Below are 18747 nucleotides of genomic sequence, written 5' to 3' on the forward strand. Positions count from 1 at the left end.
ACCACACACAATCCCCCCAGCCAGTCCCAATTCCGACTCCGACCCCAACCCTTGCACCCCCCCCATCCCCACCCACCCACCCAGATGGCCAGTCCCAATCATCCCCTTCCTGTGTTTTCTCACCATACCTGTGCAGAATGGCAGTGAAGGCCCCTCCCACCTGAACAGATCGGCCCCTCTATAAGCCCTGCACCCCTCTGGCTCTGCTCCCATGGCCCTGCCCGATGCCCAGTTGGCAGTGTCAAGGTGCCCCTTGGGCACTGCCCATTAGCTCCTTAGGCAGTGTGAAGGGGCCAGGCTGGTACTGCCCAGGGGACACCCACGACCTCCAGTGGCGGACCTCAATGGCCTCTATTCCCTCCAGCGGGGTCAAGCTGCCTGCTCCCCATTCGTGGGAGCAGTAGTAGACCCCGCTGAAGGGAACCACTGCTGCCGGGCAAGCAAAAGGCGCTACTAGGCCAGGAAATATCAATCCTGAGCCTGCTAATCGAATGTAAATTGCAATTTCAATACATAAATCAGTACAGGAAGACTAATACCTAAGGTTTGGTCTTGGGAGACAGAAAGAACAGATACACACATTGCACCTGTTTCAGCTGAACAGAATAAATGACAGCCAGTCGCTGATTCATTCCTTGGGGCAAATGCTTGATCAGAGTCAATTATCGGGTTTAAATTTCAAACAACGCTTGGCAGTTAATTGTCCGTCACCATCAATTATTGCATTTCCATGGCAATACCTCTAACGATCATCATCGATAGCCAACCAATCAGCACTCTTCTCAGTTGGTATAAATCTATTGATTTCCCCTGATATTGACATCCTCGCGAATGTCCTGACAAGCACAAGGCAAAAAGTTTCTCTCTCCACGGATGCTGTCTGAGCTGCTGAATGTTTCCAGCTTTTTCTGACTGCAATTGGAAGCCGAGCTTTCGACCCTTTTTTCCAACTTAAGATTACATAAGTTCAAAACCAATAGCCTCGGGTACCAAGTCAGCACTGTGTTTCAGATCTTAGCATATCTTAGCACACCTGGCTGTTCAGGCCAAGCAGTTTGAGCCAGATCACACCCAAGCTGAATCACGAATGAGCTATTTTTATTTTACTCTCATTTAACAAGAATTAAAACTCATACAGCTCTGGTTTTCAGATAGTCAGAATTGAGACACTGTACCTGTACCTAATCCATTTCTTAGAAGAATCAGTTATTAAAAACCTGTCAACTTTTGAAATATCTGGCAGAATTGAAATTCTGAAATAGAACCATAGAGCACTACAGCACAGAAACAGGCCTTTTGGCCCTTCTTGGCTGTGCAGAACCATTTTTCTGCCTAGTCCCACTGACCTGCACCTGGACCGTATCCCTCCACACCCCTCTCATCCATGTACCTGTCCAAGCTTTTCTTAAATGTCAAAAGTGAGCCCGCATTTACTACTTCATCTGGCAGCTCATTCCACACTCTCACCACTCTCTGTGTGAACAATTCCCCCCTAATATTCCCTTTAAACTTTTCCCCCTTCACCCTTTACCCATGTCCTCTAGTTTTTTCCTCCCCTAGCCTCAGTGGGAAAAGCCTGCTTGCATTCACTCTATCTATACCCATCATAATTTTATACACCTCTATCAATTCTGCCCTCATTCTTCTACGCTCCAGGGAATAAAGTCCTAACCTATTCAACCTTTCTCTGTAACTCAGCTTCTCAAGTCCCAGCAGTCAACTTGTAAACCTTCTCTGCACTCTTTCAACTTTATTAATATCCTTGATATTTTGTTGTTAGAAGCATGCACTCCCTGTTATTGAGCCCGATTCTCACATTAATGAAACTCTAAACGGACTTCAGTCAATTTACCTAAAGCTTCACTCAACACTTTTTTTTAAATAACAGAATATCCATTCCCATCAACGCACAGAATAGTGACCACCTGAAGTGCCATTAATTTCAGACACTAGTGAACATGTCGTATGGGCACTTGCAGAGACGTTAAGTCGAGTAAAGGGAGCAGAATATTCCAGTATGCAGATTGCCAGTATATTTCGCAAAAAATGTCAGGATCCTTTTTATACAGATACCTGTCATGTCCCAATGACTTCATTTGAAATGGACAGCCAGTGCAGAAAGTCACTGGGCCTTTCCAGCCAGGTCAAGGCAGCAGGAAAAGGATTCGGAGCCAGAAGGGGCCCAGACAAGTAAGTATTTTTGCTTTCCTGCGAGGCCAGGAAGAGCAGGAGGGCCTCCAAGCCATGCAATTTTCTGTCCCTCTCTATTGACTTACGGAATGGGTGGGGAGTTGGCCGGCAGGAATTTTAAATGTGGGCAGGGAATCGAGACACCCTGCCCCTTCCTTGGGAAGCAGCAAGAGCGGTCTTAACACACGTTTCTATTCACCCATCCAAAATGTCCACAGCTAAAATCAAGCCTGGGAATGGAATAGGAAATGCAATTTGTAAGTTAAATTGCCACCCCTCAAAACAATTGCTTGGAGCTCCAATTTACAAATGGTTGCATTCAAATTTTGCATTTCAGAGGGAAATGTTTCTACTCCTGTGTACTTTCCAGAGTCAATTAAATAACATTAGACCACTTTGCAGCCATAAAAAAAGAGAGGATACTGAGAGGTTTCTGGGACCTGGGAGAGACTGCAAAGTCCATGGTGGGTCTGGAGATATGTATAGCATGGAGGATTTCGGGAAGGAAATAAGAAGAGAGCTGGGAGGGGGGGGGGGGCATTGGGACTCGCCTTATAGGGTCTGGAGGAACTCTCCTGCTCTTTCTGGCAGACAAAGGAAAGTTTCACACTTACCTCGGGAGGGCCTTTTCTGTCTGCCGAGCTGGGTCAACCTGGCGAGAAAGCCTTAGCATCTCTTCTCAGAGCGCAGTGACTATACAATCGAGGTGGCTTTGACACAATGGGTCCCTGACTTGCACCTCTTGCCTGGATACTTCATTCACCTGCAGGTTAAAAATCAGAAACGGTGGGAAAGCATTGCGATTCAAATGGGTAAATTTGTTATTTTGTAAAACAAAAGTGCCCACCGTTCTGCCGGGCAGGCAGAGCTAAAAAAATCAAACTCACATTTTTTTATATAATTATGAATTTCTACATGCCCACCATATTCAAAGGTCGAAATGATGGCAGTTTGTTCAATGTTATTGTGATTGAACAAACATTCCCATGTTCAACTTGAACTTGACCCATACACTTGCTCAATTTGCTTACCACTGGAGTGAAACCAGATCCTGAGTTGTGATGATATTCCATGACGGAGTCACACAGTTCATATTCTCGATCCAACTGGTGCTGTCAGTCTTTTTTGTGTGCCAGCACTGGCTCTGTATATGCTGTAGGGGAGGGACAGAGGGCTGACAGGGAGAAGGTAAAGCTGCAGCCAGGTACTAGCAACTTGAACCGTACAAAGCCTGGAGAAAGTGCTACATGCAGGCCTTCTTTCTCAGTTTGCCATTTCACTAAAATCCTCTCTATTTCCTGACATCAATTTAGAGTTCGTTAGTTCTAGGTAACCTCAAGGCTCAAAAATATTTCTTCCCCCTTTAACTATCCAAAACTAAACATACTGAAACCTTGTTGTCTTGTAAACTACTTCCTGAAGGGAGAGCATTTTGGTGATCCAGTCAAAGGCTGAACCTAATCCATCATATCGCAACCAAATAATCCACAATTGCAGTCATTTGGGCAGACAGTATGTGGTGGAAGTATTTTTGCATGATGTTTTCACGAATCAATCCTGCTTTGACAGAGAAACTCTGAGAAGAATATTTGGGGCTTTGCTCGTATCAAATGGAAGGCTGTTTGTATTTTGAAATATTCAGTTGTTCTGGCCACAACAAGCCATTTTCTGAGAGAAGAATTCTGGCTAAATCATCGTTAAAAATTTAAGGGTCTAACATTCTGAAGAATGACTCTGCATTTTGAGATATTAACTTCTCTGTGTTTCCCCATTCAAGTTCTGGTGATACCCCAACTGTCCAATATCGCCGGTTGACAACTCTGTTAGGGATTAGATGATTTGAATCTGAGAGTCGCAATGGCTGACGTAACAGAATATGGGTTACACTGGAACTTGACCTGTGGTAAACTGTAGTTTGTTTGTGAGGAGAGTGGTTCCCAAAGTTCTCCAACACCAGGGCTTTTCCCATGACATTTCTGTTTCAGTCTAATTGAGAGAGATTCATAGCTGTGATCAGTCAACAACTCCATTATCATCCGACACCAGGATGATAGCACGCAAAATGAGGTGGACCTTCAATCATTTAGCAATTCCCGTTTTCCTATGACTGTTCAATTTTTGCAGGTGCATATAAATTCTGACTGATCATTCCAGTTTTCAAGTAGTATTCTCGAATGTTTTCCACACATAAAACTGACAATCTTTGAAACATATTTTTGGAGTTACAAGAAAAGGCGGAGCAAGTCGAAAATGTTTGACTTTTTTTACATCTGGATTATCTTTTTTTTTTCTTGATGTTATAGAGTATTACATGCGGACCGAGTATCATGCAGCTCTTTTAGTTTATAACCTTGTTTCTTAATTCTTCTTTCTGGAATTTGCAATGCCTGTTTACAAATTGTTAATAATTCACTTCATTATTTTAAAATCCTGAATACTGCACTATCTGCCATCTCTTGAAAGAAAGGAGTTTATCTTACAGACTGCAAAAAGAACTCTTAAAGATGGGGGGAGGAAATCATTTAAAAATATGTTTATATCAAAAATACATCAACACTTTTAGATGCTTATATATTATTAAGAAGTAAAAACAATTTAAATGTAATATTAAAAGGGTAAAACAAATCTCAGAATGATAAAAATGGTACTTAGTTCTCTCACTGGAAATGCCCAAATTTTAGTGAGAGCTAAATTCACATCAATTTACATAGCTGCCCTTCACAACACCAAAAACTAAACTGAAAAAAAATACTTGCTTTTATATAACACTGAAGTGTGTGACAGATGTTAAAATGTTCCTGAAGTATATGTGTAAAGTATATGCCGTAATGTTGGAAATCTGGCAGCCAATTTGCACACAGCAGGCTCCCACAAAAGGATTATGACCGGGCAACATGTTTCAGTGACAATTGTTGAGGAATAAGCATTGGCCAGGACATGAGGGGAAGCTCTCCCATCATTCTTCAAAATAGTGCCACAGGATATTTCGTGGCTACCTCAGGGGGCAGATGGGACCTCGTTTTGACGTTCTGTCCAAAATACGATTCCTCTAACAATGCAGTACTCCCTCAGTGCTTGGGAGCCGCCAACCTTCTAACTCAGAAGCAAGACTGCCAAGCTGTAATCGATGCCAGTTTTGTGAACGTTTGTAAATTTCCTGTTAGCCCAAAGTTTGCATTTTAATCACAGCAATCACAATTTTAATCTCAGCAACTGTCTAGTTTATTCTGTCATCTGAGGTGATTTGTGCAAGTTTACAATCCCCTTGGGGGTGCAACCCTCACCTACTCTGCTCAACTGCCACTGTTAATGTGAGGTTCTATTGTAAAGGTTACCAACTATCCAAACACAGTGTGCCACAGCTGATCCTGGTTCTGACTTCACATGAAATCCATACACGTGCACATTTTAACAGGAATCAGAAATCGATAGTCAAAAGAGCAGTTCTGCAGATTAATCCCCCACCCTCCCGAGGAACTGCAGCCAATTGCTCCCTCTGACATCAGCTAACTTGGCACAGACTGGATGTTGGACTGTGGGCCTCTCTATTCAACATGACCGAGTTCCACAGAAAGCCTGTGAAGGTCGGCTGCCTTGCCTTTGTTCTCAGCATTTCATGTTACGCTTCATGCAGTGAAAATCTATTCTGAGAACTCATAGAAAAAAAGATTTGGTAAGCTATTTAGTGCTGCCAACACCTGCTTGTGGATGTATGATTGGTTACCAGCTGGATTTAAATGATAACATAAGGACAGCTACTGTTTGCCTCCAACTCCTGTTTCTGGGACTGAAACAGGTATTTTGTATCTTTCCCCTAACCAACACCCATATCCTTGGTGGGTTTGGAGTTTACACCCTGCTGATTTAGGAATGAATCTGCTTCCTACTTAATTACTACTTATTGCATAAATCAACAAATCTAAATTTGAGATGAAGTCTCCAAGATGAACGTAGCTGGTGGCATCTTTAAATTATACCCTAATTTCTTGATTCTTCAGCCCTGATTTTGCAAATTGTACTTCTATCCCATATGTTAGTGACTCACTTCATTAGTCTGAATTGCAAAACCCCATGCGCCTCTTAACCCAAACGCACCGCCTCTGCAAGAGGAGAATACTAACAAGAAAAAAACATGGGGAAGAGGAAATCTATTTAAATATTAGTTAGCAAAATGGCAGCACAGTTGTTTTTGATGTTTATATTTTATTGAGATCATTTTAGCTGATACATGAAAAGAGTGAAGTCTCAGAGTGACAGAAAGGGAGGATGGGAGGCCATTATCACTATAATTGCCCAAACCCAGGAAAAAGACATATACGTATTAATTAGACAATCGGACTTTACAACTATTCATTTTGTGAGCATCAGTTTAAAAGTCAGAATCAAGTCACCAGATTTTCTGTTAACATTTATTCTTATACTTTCATTTTTTTTTTAAAAGTGAATTATTCTGCAGTCCAAATCGATTACTGCCGACGTCAAACTATCTTCACCACCTACAGTAAAGGTCACATGCCATCTGACTGTGCAGTGTCATAACTGAACCCAATTCTGTCCTCACCCAAAGTCCACACGCACACAAGCACATTTTATCAGGAACCAGTGGGTGGCATTCAGAAGAGCAAGTACCCTGGTTCATCCCCCCCACCCCATCACCACTGCCTCAGTGACCAACTACCCCCCTCTGAAAGAAGGAGCATCTTCTGACCGGACACCGAACCATAGAGTTTTCTGTTCAGTACGACAGAGTGCCACATCGAGCCTGTACGGCAACATCAGGGAAAGACATCAATTGCTTTACCATTACTCTGATATTTCATGGCATTCTTCATGTGATGAGAAACGATTCTCTGAACTCATAAAAGAAAAATCTGGCGAGCTATTTAGTGCTGCCAACATCTGTTTGTGTACACATGGTTGGTTACGAGCTGGATTTAAACCATAACGCAGGGGCAGAGGAATGAGAAAGGCTAATTCAATCCATCCACTCTGCTTTCTCCTCCAGCTCCTGTTTCAGGACCTGAGCTGACTATATTTCCACCTCGGCCCTGTCCCATACCCTGATGAAACAGGAGTGAATCCTGTTTTCTTCTAAATGCATCAACTTAATCAGGAGTTGTGGTGCAAGTACACTGATTCTATTCAGCTCAATTTAGCTGATGGAGTGTTTAGTTTATGATCTCACGCCATTAATTTTTCTAATCCTGATTTTGCGACGCATGCCTGTTTACCTGATGTTGGGGAGTCACTTCTTAATCCTAAAGTCATGAGCCATGCTGCACACACTGTTATTGTGAACTCTATGCACAAATTAGCCCCGTAGGGAAGGACCTTATTCTACAGATGGCAGAAAGATTTATCACAAACTAACTGGGAAAAAACATTCCCAAATGACAATGCAGAAGACAGATTCATTGTTTTGGGTACTTATGTTTTATTGAAAGAAAAAAATTCAATTTTGATGAAATATTAAAAGGGTAAAAATATCCCAGAATGAAAGAAATGAAGGGTAATGTACAATTCTCACTATATTCATACTTTGCTCATATGTGATTTATTGAGGCTTCTTCTTCTAAGTTTTTCACATGATTGGATATCTTTTTACCCCTTCAGATTTCTGCCCCATCTTAAAAGTAGCCATTCTTCAGGTATGAGTTTAGCCAGTGTCGGCAGGAGGTTTGATTGTGGGGTGGGGGTAGGAAGGAGTGGAGGAATGGCAATAGACCAATCCTGTCCACACCTGATGGACATACAGCAACGGTTTCCAGAAAAAGTCATGGCAGACAACCATCAATCAGAAGAGCTCAGGCAAAGCTTCCATCATAAACAAGTGGGCTAACTCATTCATCCCAGCGCTGCCCTGAGATTTGCAAACAAGTACAGATCAGATATCTTCCCAGCCACAGATCTGAGTGAGTAATTGTCTTGAAAGGAAAGTGGGCACATGTTCAGTGTAGAAATGTTCACACCGCACTTCGAGTTTCACAGTCAGTTGCACGCTTTAACTTGTCAGCTTCCATTTTTGTTGCTTGAATACAAGACGCACAGACCGAATTTGCAGAGAACGAAAACCATCATTGCAGTGCAAAAATGTCACCGCCCTTTATACTGTCACAGGTGTTAAACTTGCCTTCTGTGAAGGGTCTCCTTTAACTAATGACTCATAGAATAAGGCAGGCCATTTTGTCTACTTGAAAAATGGTGAATCTTGGTGGGAAATGCTTATTCTCACTGGGCAAGGAGTGTCATTTTATTGGCGACAAAATGCACTATTTAAATAATCTGAATAATCACTGCTGCCTGAGTGTTCAAATTGTTCCAGGCAATAGTCATCCTGCTCTAATGTTAACTGCTCCAGTTCCTCGTCTGAAGATGAAGGGCAAGTAAGGATAATCCTCGGCATCTTAAGGATAAAAGTTAGGATCAGGTAGGAAGTGATGAAGCAAGAAAATTAGGTACAAGCAATAAGGAAGAAAATGAAATTCACAAAAGGAGAAAGGAAAAAACATAAAATTAACAACGTACTTAACACAAAAACATAAATAATCACATCAAAAATACTGAAATAATTGTGCATACATAGAAACAGGTGAAGTAATATTTTTGAATTGGAATCCACTTCGAAAATCTGCTGCATTGCTTTTAAAATCTATGCACCAATACTTTTTGAAGGCATCTCCATTCTTAATCAACCATGCTGAGGGATTGAACGCTGACTGAAGCGAGGGGAATCTGATCTTGGAAACAAAAACCCACACACAATAGAGATGAAAGTTTGTAGGAAAAGTTACTTGAAAATGGAACAGTGGCCGAGATTGATTCAACCTTCACCCCAACCCCCTCTCACTTGAGCTAAAAGGGAAAAAATGATTTTGGTATCCAATACATTAAACTCACGAAATTGTGTAGAAAAATCCATAATAACCATAGAATTCTTACAGTGCAGGAAGAGGCCATCTGGCCCATCGAGTCTCCAAAAGAGCATCTCACCCTTTTATGGAAAAGGGTTGATAAAAGTGCATCAGGAGAGGAGAACTGTCAGTGAATTAAACCTCTAAACTTTGAGGCCGAGAGAAAAATGCATTTGATTTCCAAAAATGTTGGGCTACATTGCCTGAGACCTACACAAAACATCAGTAAATTGTTGTTTAAAACAGAGTTTTTTTAAATCCAGACTGGCAAATGGAGGAATCCATGCAACAAAACCATAAAGCTATTTATAAGGAGCAGGTTTATAGTTTCACCTTACATGGGAAAAGCTTCCCTATGAAGAGCAAAGTAGGCAAAAATACACCATTGGTCGTAAATTGCGAATATGATTCTTGCTTTCTCCATCTTTAACCTCTCTTCTGCAATAATCTTTCTCTGCTATAGTTTTCACATCTAATATTGAAAACTGATTTTTCATTTCCTGATTGCTGGCAGGACTGAAAGAATAGTTTTTTCCCCTCTAACAGGTAGATTTTTCCCATCTGTTTTAAATCACCGAATTTAAATGGAACGTCTTATCGAGTGGATTTTAGGTGCTGTGTTGCCAGACTGCTCAGCCACCAGAAACAGCCAGGGAATAATGTACACCGCAGCTCAGAGATTCGTGCTGTGGCTTTGATGGGTATCAAGGAGATCTCAGGTCCAAACCACAGTCTCTGCTGAAGTAGCTTCCCTTAGCTGAGACGTCAGTGGGATAACTGCAGTTAGAGTCTCACCAATCCTGAGCTCTGGTAATGGAGTAAGAAGTCTCACAACACCAGGTTAAAGTCCAACCAGTTCAAAAGTCCAAACTAGTTGGACTTTAACCTGATGTTGTGAGACTTCTTACTGTGTTTACCCCAGTCCAATGCCGGCATCTCCACATCATCTCTGGTAATGGAGACAGAGAGGGTTCCTGGAAAATGCAACTCTTTGCACTCCATTTCAGGACATGATTGGATTCCAGCTACAGTGTCCCATGATTTCCAAATGACAGCTTAAATTCACACATGAGGACTGCTGGAACTTATCAAACCTTTGGCATGAACATAAATGGTCATCGTGGTCACGTATGATTGAAAGGTACAAACTGATATGAGGAATAGTATACCTTGGATTATTTTCAATGCATGACCTATCAAGACCTTTTCATTACCATATTGTGCAATGTAGACTTAAATATTATAAGATCTAAGCAAATAAAGTTTCGAGAAGAATTACTGGCCTTCTACAAGCACATAGTCAGAACAAAATTTAACATTATGGCGGTGATATTTCTAGGCCACTTCTAAATCTCCAACTTAGAACTTCTCAAAATTTTAGGAAAAGGCTGTTACTCACTGGCATTGCATAATTCACAATACGGAATGAGGTACTTTTTTGCAGTGGTTCACTTGCAGACTTAACCGTGTGGTTCTTCGAAGTCACAGATTCCTAACATAAAATTGGAGGAGAAAAAGGCCATTGTGTCGTTTATATACTATATATATATAGATACACATACACATCAGAGTTTGTAATAACAAATTGTGCACTATTCTACACACTGCTACAATTTTAGAGCGGTTGTTCAGTCTTTTTTGTCCAGATATTGAGGACGAACAAGAGGATGAAGACAGACCCCAGAGTGACTGGGCTGTCTGCAGCACCACCTTGTGGAATCAGCAAGGAAAGAACAGAAAGGAGAACATTTTAACTCCAACAGCACCAATAGTCAGTCTAACAACCAAAGATTTCTAAAATTGTGCCCATTTATTAAACATTGCTGAGCTCTTCTTTCCTATGGTCACTAACTCTGGTTCTCCCAATGAATGAGAATATTCTGAAACAATTCAGGAGGGCACAAGTTCAATCCCTGAATACTGATTTCACTGTGGAAGGCAGTGCGCCATAAAAATGTCTTCAATTCCTTCAAACTAAGAAGTGAAAAGGACAATTTCTCAATTGTATTTGAATACCTGCCTAAAATCCACACTTGTGAAGACAATAAAAGCAAAAGGTGCTGGATAAACTCAGCGGGTCTGGCCACGTCAATGAAGAAAGAAACAGAGTTAACATGTCGAGTCCAATGTGACTCTTCTTCAGAACAGTAAGGGTTTAACTAGAATGGGTGTAAAAAAGATTTACAAGGATGTTACCAGGATGGGAAGGTTTGAATTCTAAGGAGAGGCTGGATATGCTGGGACTTAGAAACCTACAGTGTAGAAAGAGGCCATTCGGCCTGCCCAGGCCCAATTCTGATAACCCCATGCGTTTACCCTGACACTAAGGGACAATTTGCATGGCCAATTTACCTAACCCACATATCTCTGAACCGTGGGAGGAAACTGGAGCATCCAGAGGAAACCCACGCAAACACAAGGAAATTGTGCAAAGGGATTTTTTCTTTCCCTGGAGCATAGAAGAATGACGGGGTGACCTTATAGAATCCTAAGAGGCTTGATAAGCCTTATAGCCTAGAATGTCCAAAACTACAGGGCATAGGTTTAAGGTGAGAGGGGAAAGAGGGACAACCCTTTCACACAGAAAGTGGAAAAAAGGTGGTGCTTACATGGAATGAGTTGCCACAGGAAGTGGTAGAGGCAGGTACATGGGAACAGTTTAGAGGGATATGGGCCAAACGCAGGCAAATGGGGCTAGTTCAGTTTAGAAAATCTGGTTGGCATGGATGAGTTGAGTCTGCTTCCTTGTATATCTCTATAACTCTAAATGTTAATGCTCTTTCTCTCTCCATAGATGATGTCAGGCCACGTGGAGTTCACCCAGCATTTTCTGTTATTATTTCAGATTTCCAGCATCCACAGTGTTTTGCTTTTATCTATCCTGTGAAGATATTATTATTTTATGTGCGGATATTAAGGAATGTCATTTGGCTGTACTTGAAAAGGCTTTAGGAGATGAAGAGAAGGGTACCAAATTTAGTTTCCTTCATTCAGATGCACGAGTTTTACTTACCGTGCTATTTCCATTGCAATTAGTCGTCATCTTTCCTTCAAGAAAGACATTCCCTGATTCTGGTTGCTCGGAGCTGACAGCTGGCTGAGTTATAAAGTACGGCCACTCAATCTGATGAGGTCGAATTGTGTCTGCTTCAGCACAGTTTGCAACTGTATCGTCAACTGTTGACGGCCCGTCCCTCAAAATTAGTATCTTAATTACAGTCCCTGAATTCCTCAAGGTATTCACTGCTTCATGATGCGTAGTGTTTTGGAGGCTTATTCCATTGACCTACAAAACCAGAGACTATGTTGTCATTTATCTTTATTCATTTTGAAAGATCCTGTAACTAGAGATTGGTGAATATCACATTTTATTAAGTACAATTGAGCCTACTTTCTACATCTTTCTGACAGGCACCAAGAAGCAGCTGCTCAAAAATTGACAAGGATCAGATCTTGCTGAAATGACATTGGGTGGGCCTTCAGAAAGCCAACCAGCAATCCTGTGGGACTCTTATTTAAATCACCCCCAGCGTGACCTTTGTGTACCAAGTGGTGTCACATGTACATGCTCCACTTATTGACCACTGCATAACCCCACAAGTGGCTCTTTTTGTTTCCTTTTCCCTCATTTTGTGCCATCGGAAGGAGGCGTGCTCTTTTGGCTCATGTCTGGACAGCTTCCTTTAGAGCTCTCTCGCCCAATCATCCAGATGTGTAAAGCAGCAAACATAACTGGGTGACTCCCCACCTTCTGTGATCAGCTGGCTGCCTTGAAGCAACATTCAGCATTCACAGCTTCGTGGTCACATGCTTACAAGACCTGATCAAAAATGGATCAGACCTTTAAGCCTCACTGTGGTAATCAGGAAGCAACAACAACTGCCACCTGCCTGGTTACTGCAGCAAATAAAGGCAACCCTTCATTTGCTGCAGTATTTATTTGCTGCAGCCTCACTCACACTTATTTCAATAACGAAGGCTGTTATGTATGTTGGGGCATAGACCCTTTACGGGACAGGTGACCTGGAGTGTGGGGTGAGCTGTTGGGGTCCACTCGGAGTGGCCAGTCAATATGTGGATTGTGGAACGTGTGAACTAAAAACAAGATCTGTGCTCCCTGATGCCTAGTTGTGGAGTAGTTTTTGAGAAGATTTAACAAAAGAGACTTGTAGAACTTACAAATGCCTCAACTGAGTTGTACAGATTTTCCGATTGGTTGAAAAACATACAGCTTCATACCATTCCAGCTAAAAATATTGGTGTGTGATGTGTCTGGGGAAAATGTGAAAGGGCAACAATTTGCAATTGTGTGGCATCATAACTCAGGACAGGTATCAATGATGTGACACTACAAGTTGATGATTAGATAGGTAAGTGGAGGCAGCAAAGGTTTGTGCATACATGCTGGTCATTATAATGTGATCCCTTTGCAGGGTTTCTTCAGTTCAGTTTTATTGAGCAGTTGATATTTTAAATTCTATGTAGATTATGCAAGTACTCTCTTTTCTGTTAACAAAAGTTTTTATTTGCACAATTAACATTCCACAATGCTTTGTGGCAGTCACTGCAACAATATTACCATGGCTACAGGTTATAGTCCACTGGTGAGGAGAGTCAGCAGACAACAGCTTTCAGGATTTTTTTTTCGGCTTATTAAACTGCTGGCAGCATTTTCACTTGGGTGTTGTCTCACAAACTAGCTGGAATAAATGGCACATTCCATATGTGTGTGGTAACAGCTATGTGTCAAATTTTGTTCTGGGCCACAAGCACTAACAGTAGTCAATGTTTGCTGCAGGTATTAATTTGGGAATGATCTGCAGTTCTGGGATTGCAGTGACACCATATAATTCAACTTCATTGCCAAAAGAGAAAACTCTTATAACAAACACTTGGTTTTCCTTAAAGCGCCCCTTGAGTACTATATTATAGATGTATTAACTATTTGAAATACCATTTAACTAGGTCAGACAAGATTTGAGGTAACACATTTCAAGACTTGTGGGAGATATCGCCCGAGGGCTGAATTGCATTCTTTGTGCTTTGTTTAATTCAATAAAATAAACAGCAAATAAACACCGAAAACCTGGCAGTAGGAACCATCAAGGCCAAAGCAAGTTATGATTTGCCATTTGTTTTCACCTGAAACTAACCTACCCATATGAGTCACTCTGAACAATGGGGAAACACATACCACACATGTGCTAACATGCCCTGCCAGAAAGGAGTTGAAAACTTCCAATTCATTGTGAGTGTGAGCAGAGAGATGAGCCACAGGGCAAGTGGAGTGATACACATGGATATGGCACTTGTCCACTTTAAAATGAGTCCCATTTAACCCTCCCCCCCTCACATATCCTGATCCTCCAATAACAAATCTAGTTGTTTCTTGAACCATTGGTACCATTCATTTCATGTCTTATTTCAGTGTTCCTTTACCGAGGTCCCCACTTCCATGTTAAATGTAAAGGGACATAGACAGGTTGGGGGAAGGGGCTGACAGGTGGCAGGTATAATTTAATGTAAAGGAGCGTGAAGGGATTTAATTTGTAGGAAAAGTGGGGTGAGACAATGGCTGTGATCTTCCAACTTCATTCGCGGCCTGGATTTCCCAGTGCCTCTGAAAATAAATGGAGTTTTGGCTAGAATGCCAAATTTTCCATCCTTGCTTACAACGGGTCACGCCATGGATGAGACCATAGAATCTCATCCAGTATAAAAGAAAGGGTACAATTCTAAAGGAAGGTGCAGAAGCAAAAGGACTGGGGGTATAGGTGCACAAATCATTGACGGTGGCACAGCAGGTTGACAGGGTGATTTAAAAAGTAGGCAAATGTAGAGTAAAGGGTTAACATCAGAAGCATGCACAATGCTGATGTAATAGTGATGTCAGATCACATGGCTGAAAGGGAGTGAGACCTGGAAGGAGGAGAAGCTTCAACTTAGTGTAGAGGTCCAAGTGTGTAAATAGCTGCTGTAAATAAAGAGAAATTGTTTTGAGAAACTACAAACGTGAGCAGCAACATTTTGTGTGAATAGACAATCCCTAAAACCTAGGTCTAGACCCTGACTACATGACAAATTCTCCTTTAGAATTGTACCCTTCCTTTCATACTGGATGAGATTCTATGGTCTCATCCAAGGTGCAAGCAAGGATGGAAAATTTGGCATTCCAGCCAAAACTCCATTTATTTTCAGAGGCCATATCCAACAGACCCTAAAAAGATAGTGGGCAGCAAGGAGGAGGGATCCTTGAAGGAATGCTCACCAAGACGTCACTGGAACATCACGGAGCAACAAGTACAAGCTGGGGCATAGACCTGGAGACTGAACAGCAATGAGCAAAACAACAGACAGAAATTCTAGGATTTAGCTGAGGCATGGAAGCCACACTGCCACCCAGAACCATTTCAGTATACAGAAGGCTTGCAATGGGCCATAATGGGCCAACTGGTGAAAAAGGTTCAAAAAGTACAGAACTACTTCAAGACAACCAGGTCAGTGCACTACTTTTCACAGAAGGATTTATCACTGGCAAATTACTAATAGGATACGGGGTTGATGAGGCTTCAACTTATTATGAAAATTTCCTACAAGCTTTCAACTCTTATTTCAGAGTCTAACAGAATTTAATACAGGAGTGAGTTAAATTTAATATGAGGAAGTAAAATCCAAGCATTCATCAAAGGTCTCTATAGGTTATCAGAGAACTACAATTATGGAATCTTAAACATGAGCTCATTCATGACAGAATTATATTTACAGAATAACGTGTTGGCAGATCTCTTACTGGCAAGAGAGAATTTAACACTGGTAAAAGCAGTGTAGATTGCAGGGCAAACGAGCTCAGGAACAGAGATAAAAGGGGTAAAAGTTCTAGATGCATGCATTTGTAAGGAGAATCTGTGACTAAGTGGATTTATAGGTAAAAAAGTTGGGTTTCACATTTGCAATAGGGAAATAGACAGTAATTCACCTTTTTAAGCTGATAAATTTCAAAGGAGAGTAAAAGAAGTTTTGTAACTTGGAAGGTTTGATTAGTAAACAAGGGAAGATTATTAGATTTTTTTATGTTCCAAATGGGTGATAGTAGCAAGACATGAAAGAATTTTTATATTTTTGGAAAAGTTGAGTTCAAAGTTGTGAGGACAATAAAATCAAAGATATAAGGATAAAAGGATATTCAAGGAAAGATATTAAACTGAATTTTGTTTGCTGTATTGGGAAAATATTCTGAGACAGCATGCAAAATCTGAAGCAGCTACTCAGAAATCAATAAAATCTGTGTGTCAGAAAACAGTCTCTTTTCTGAATTTCCACAGCTAGGTGAAAGAGTTTGAGAAGTTATGTGGCACGGATTTTTATCGTTAATAATTTGTAATTTTTGAAGGTGTTTACTTGTGTGTTCTCACCAAGTGGTTTTGTGAGGAGATATTTTGTATGGTTGTTTGCTGGTGCCTAAATTTTCTTTTTTTCTGGTTAATAGATCTTTTAATTTTATAATCACAGAAGCGCTCCTGGAATCTTATGCTCCTGGGATCAGTAGATTGTTCCTCATTTTCAGAATACAGGAAAGGGAGTTATGATCACTAAAACAAGTTTCCCTTGTGGATTTGACTTTCTAAGCAAATAACACCAGCTGAGGTTCTAACAACTTCAAAACTACTTCATTGGATGTCAAATGCTTTAGTGTGTCCCGGGGTTGTGAAAGGCACTGTTTCTTTTTTTCCTTCAATTTTGTCAAATTATCTTGATAGATTAAAAGAGGGACGTAAACATCAGCAGTATCAGAAGAGATATCAGCAATACTTCTTAAATTCTGCGATGCATGAAAAGGGATCAAACAGAGTTGGTTACAAGGAATTGGAAAAACTTACCTCCAATACCATGTCTCCAACTTGTACGCCAGCAAGATCAGCAGGACCTCCCTTCGATACTTTAGAAATGAAGATTCCCTGGCACAGACAACACAGTGAATAATTAATTGTCACAATAATTCATTTTGTTTTGAAATCAGAGGTTAGCTAACTCTCCGAGACAATTACAGAATGCTCAAAATAAATGCAGGAAACATTTTATACATCAGAAGGCAATAAAGGTTTATGCATTCTTCCTCAAAATACAAAATCTCTTTGCTCAGCATTCCCACATGCAACAAAAGTAGCATGTCCATACTCAGTAGCTGTTCACATGCAAGGTCTTACAATTGTATGGAATTTCTCTCTGAATTCTAGTTTCAGCAGCCTGGAGTACTCATACACAATCATGCTCAAGATGATTTTGATTTGATTTATTATTGCCATATATATTAGTATACAGTGAAAAGTATTGTTTCTTGCATTCTATACAGACAAAGTATACCGTACATACTGAAGGTAAGGAGAGAGTGCAGAATGCAGTGTTACAGTCAAAGCTCAGATGGAGAGAAAGATCAACTTAATGCGAAGTAGGTCCATTCAAAAGTCTGATGGCAGCAAGAAAGAAGTTGAGTCAGTTGGTATGTGTCCTTAGACTTATGTATCTTTTTCCCCAGGCAAGAAGGCGGAAGAGAGTATGTCCGGGGTATGAGGGGTCCTTGATTGTGCTGGTTGCTTTTCCAAGGCAGCAGCAAGTATGGACAGTGTCAATGGGTGGGAGGGCGGTTTAAGTGATGGAGTGGGCTTCATTCACAATCCTTTATAGTTTCTTGCAGTCTTGGACAGAGCAGGAGCCATACCAAGCTGTGATACGATCAGAAAGAATGCTTTCCATGGTGCATCTATAAAAGCTGGTGAGACTTGTAGTGGACATGCCAAATTCCCTTAGTCTTCTGAGAAAGTAGAGATGGTGGTGGGCTTTCTTAACTATAGCATGGGCATGAAGGGATAAGGACAAATTGCTGGTGATCTGGACACCTAGAAACTTGAAGCTCTCGACTCTTTCTACTTCGTCCTCACTGATGTAGACAAGGGCTTGCCCTCCACTACGAATCCTGAAGTCGATGAGAATCTCCTTCATTTTGCTGACATTGAGAGAGAGATTATTGTCGTTGCACCAGTTCTCCAGATTCTCTTTTTTTTCCTGTACTCCGTCTTGTCATTGTTTGAGATCTGACCCACTATGGTGGTGTCATCAACAAACCTGAAAATTGAGTTGGAGGGAAATTTGGCCACACAGTCATACAGTATAGTAAGGGGCTGAAGACATCGCCTTGTGGGGCACTGGTGTTGAGGATGATCATGGAGAAGGTTGGTGCCTATCCTCACTGATTGTGGTCTGGGGGTTAGGAAGTTCAGGATCCAGTCACAGAGGAGGAGCCGAACCCCAAGCCACATAGTTTGGAGATGAGTTTCAGAGGGATAATGATGTTGAAGGCTGAGCTGTAGTCAATAAATAGGAGTCTAACTTGGCTGCCTCTGTTATCTAGGTGTTTCCAGGGTTGAATGCGGGGCCAGGGAGATGGCGTCTGCTGTGGACCTGTTGCAGCGGTAGGCAAATTGTAGTGAAAGGCAATCTGGAAGGCTGGAATTGATTTGTACCGTGACTAACCTTTCAAAGCACTTGATAATGATGGATGTCAGAGTGACTGGACAATAGTCATTAAAGCACGCTGTCTGGCTTTTCTTTGGTGCCAGGATGATGGTCATCTTCTTGAAGCAGATAGGGA

The 18747-nt window shown here is 41.3% G+C and overlaps 1 protein-coding gene across 1 annotated transcript in view; it reads right to left on the bottom strand.

Annotated features, from left to right (window-relative positions):
• Window positions 1–18747, bottom strand: part of lrrc1 (leucine rich repeat containing 1) — a 402129-nt gene that overhangs the window by 148886 nt on the left and 234496 nt on the right. The window contains exons 19-21 of the mRNA XM_080192020.1: window positions 16979–17056; window positions 12115–12387; window positions 10501–10593 (exon numbers count right to left, since the gene is read on the bottom strand). Coding sequence (XP_080048146.1) covers window positions 10501–10593; window positions 12115–12387; window positions 16979–17056 — 444 coding nt within the window. The remainder of the gene's footprint in view (window positions 1–10500; window positions 10594–12114; window positions 12388–16978; window positions 17057–18747) is intronic.

Source organism: Carcharhinus amblyrhynchos, chromosome 7 (genome assembly GCF_965287045.1).
Source record: "Carcharhinus amblyrhynchos chromosome 7, sCarAmb.v2.hapA, whole genome shotgun sequence".
Classification (NCBI taxonomy): domain Eukaryota; kingdom Metazoa; phylum Chordata; class Chondrichthyes; order Carcharhiniformes; family Carcharhinidae; genus Carcharhinus; species Carcharhinus amblyrhynchos.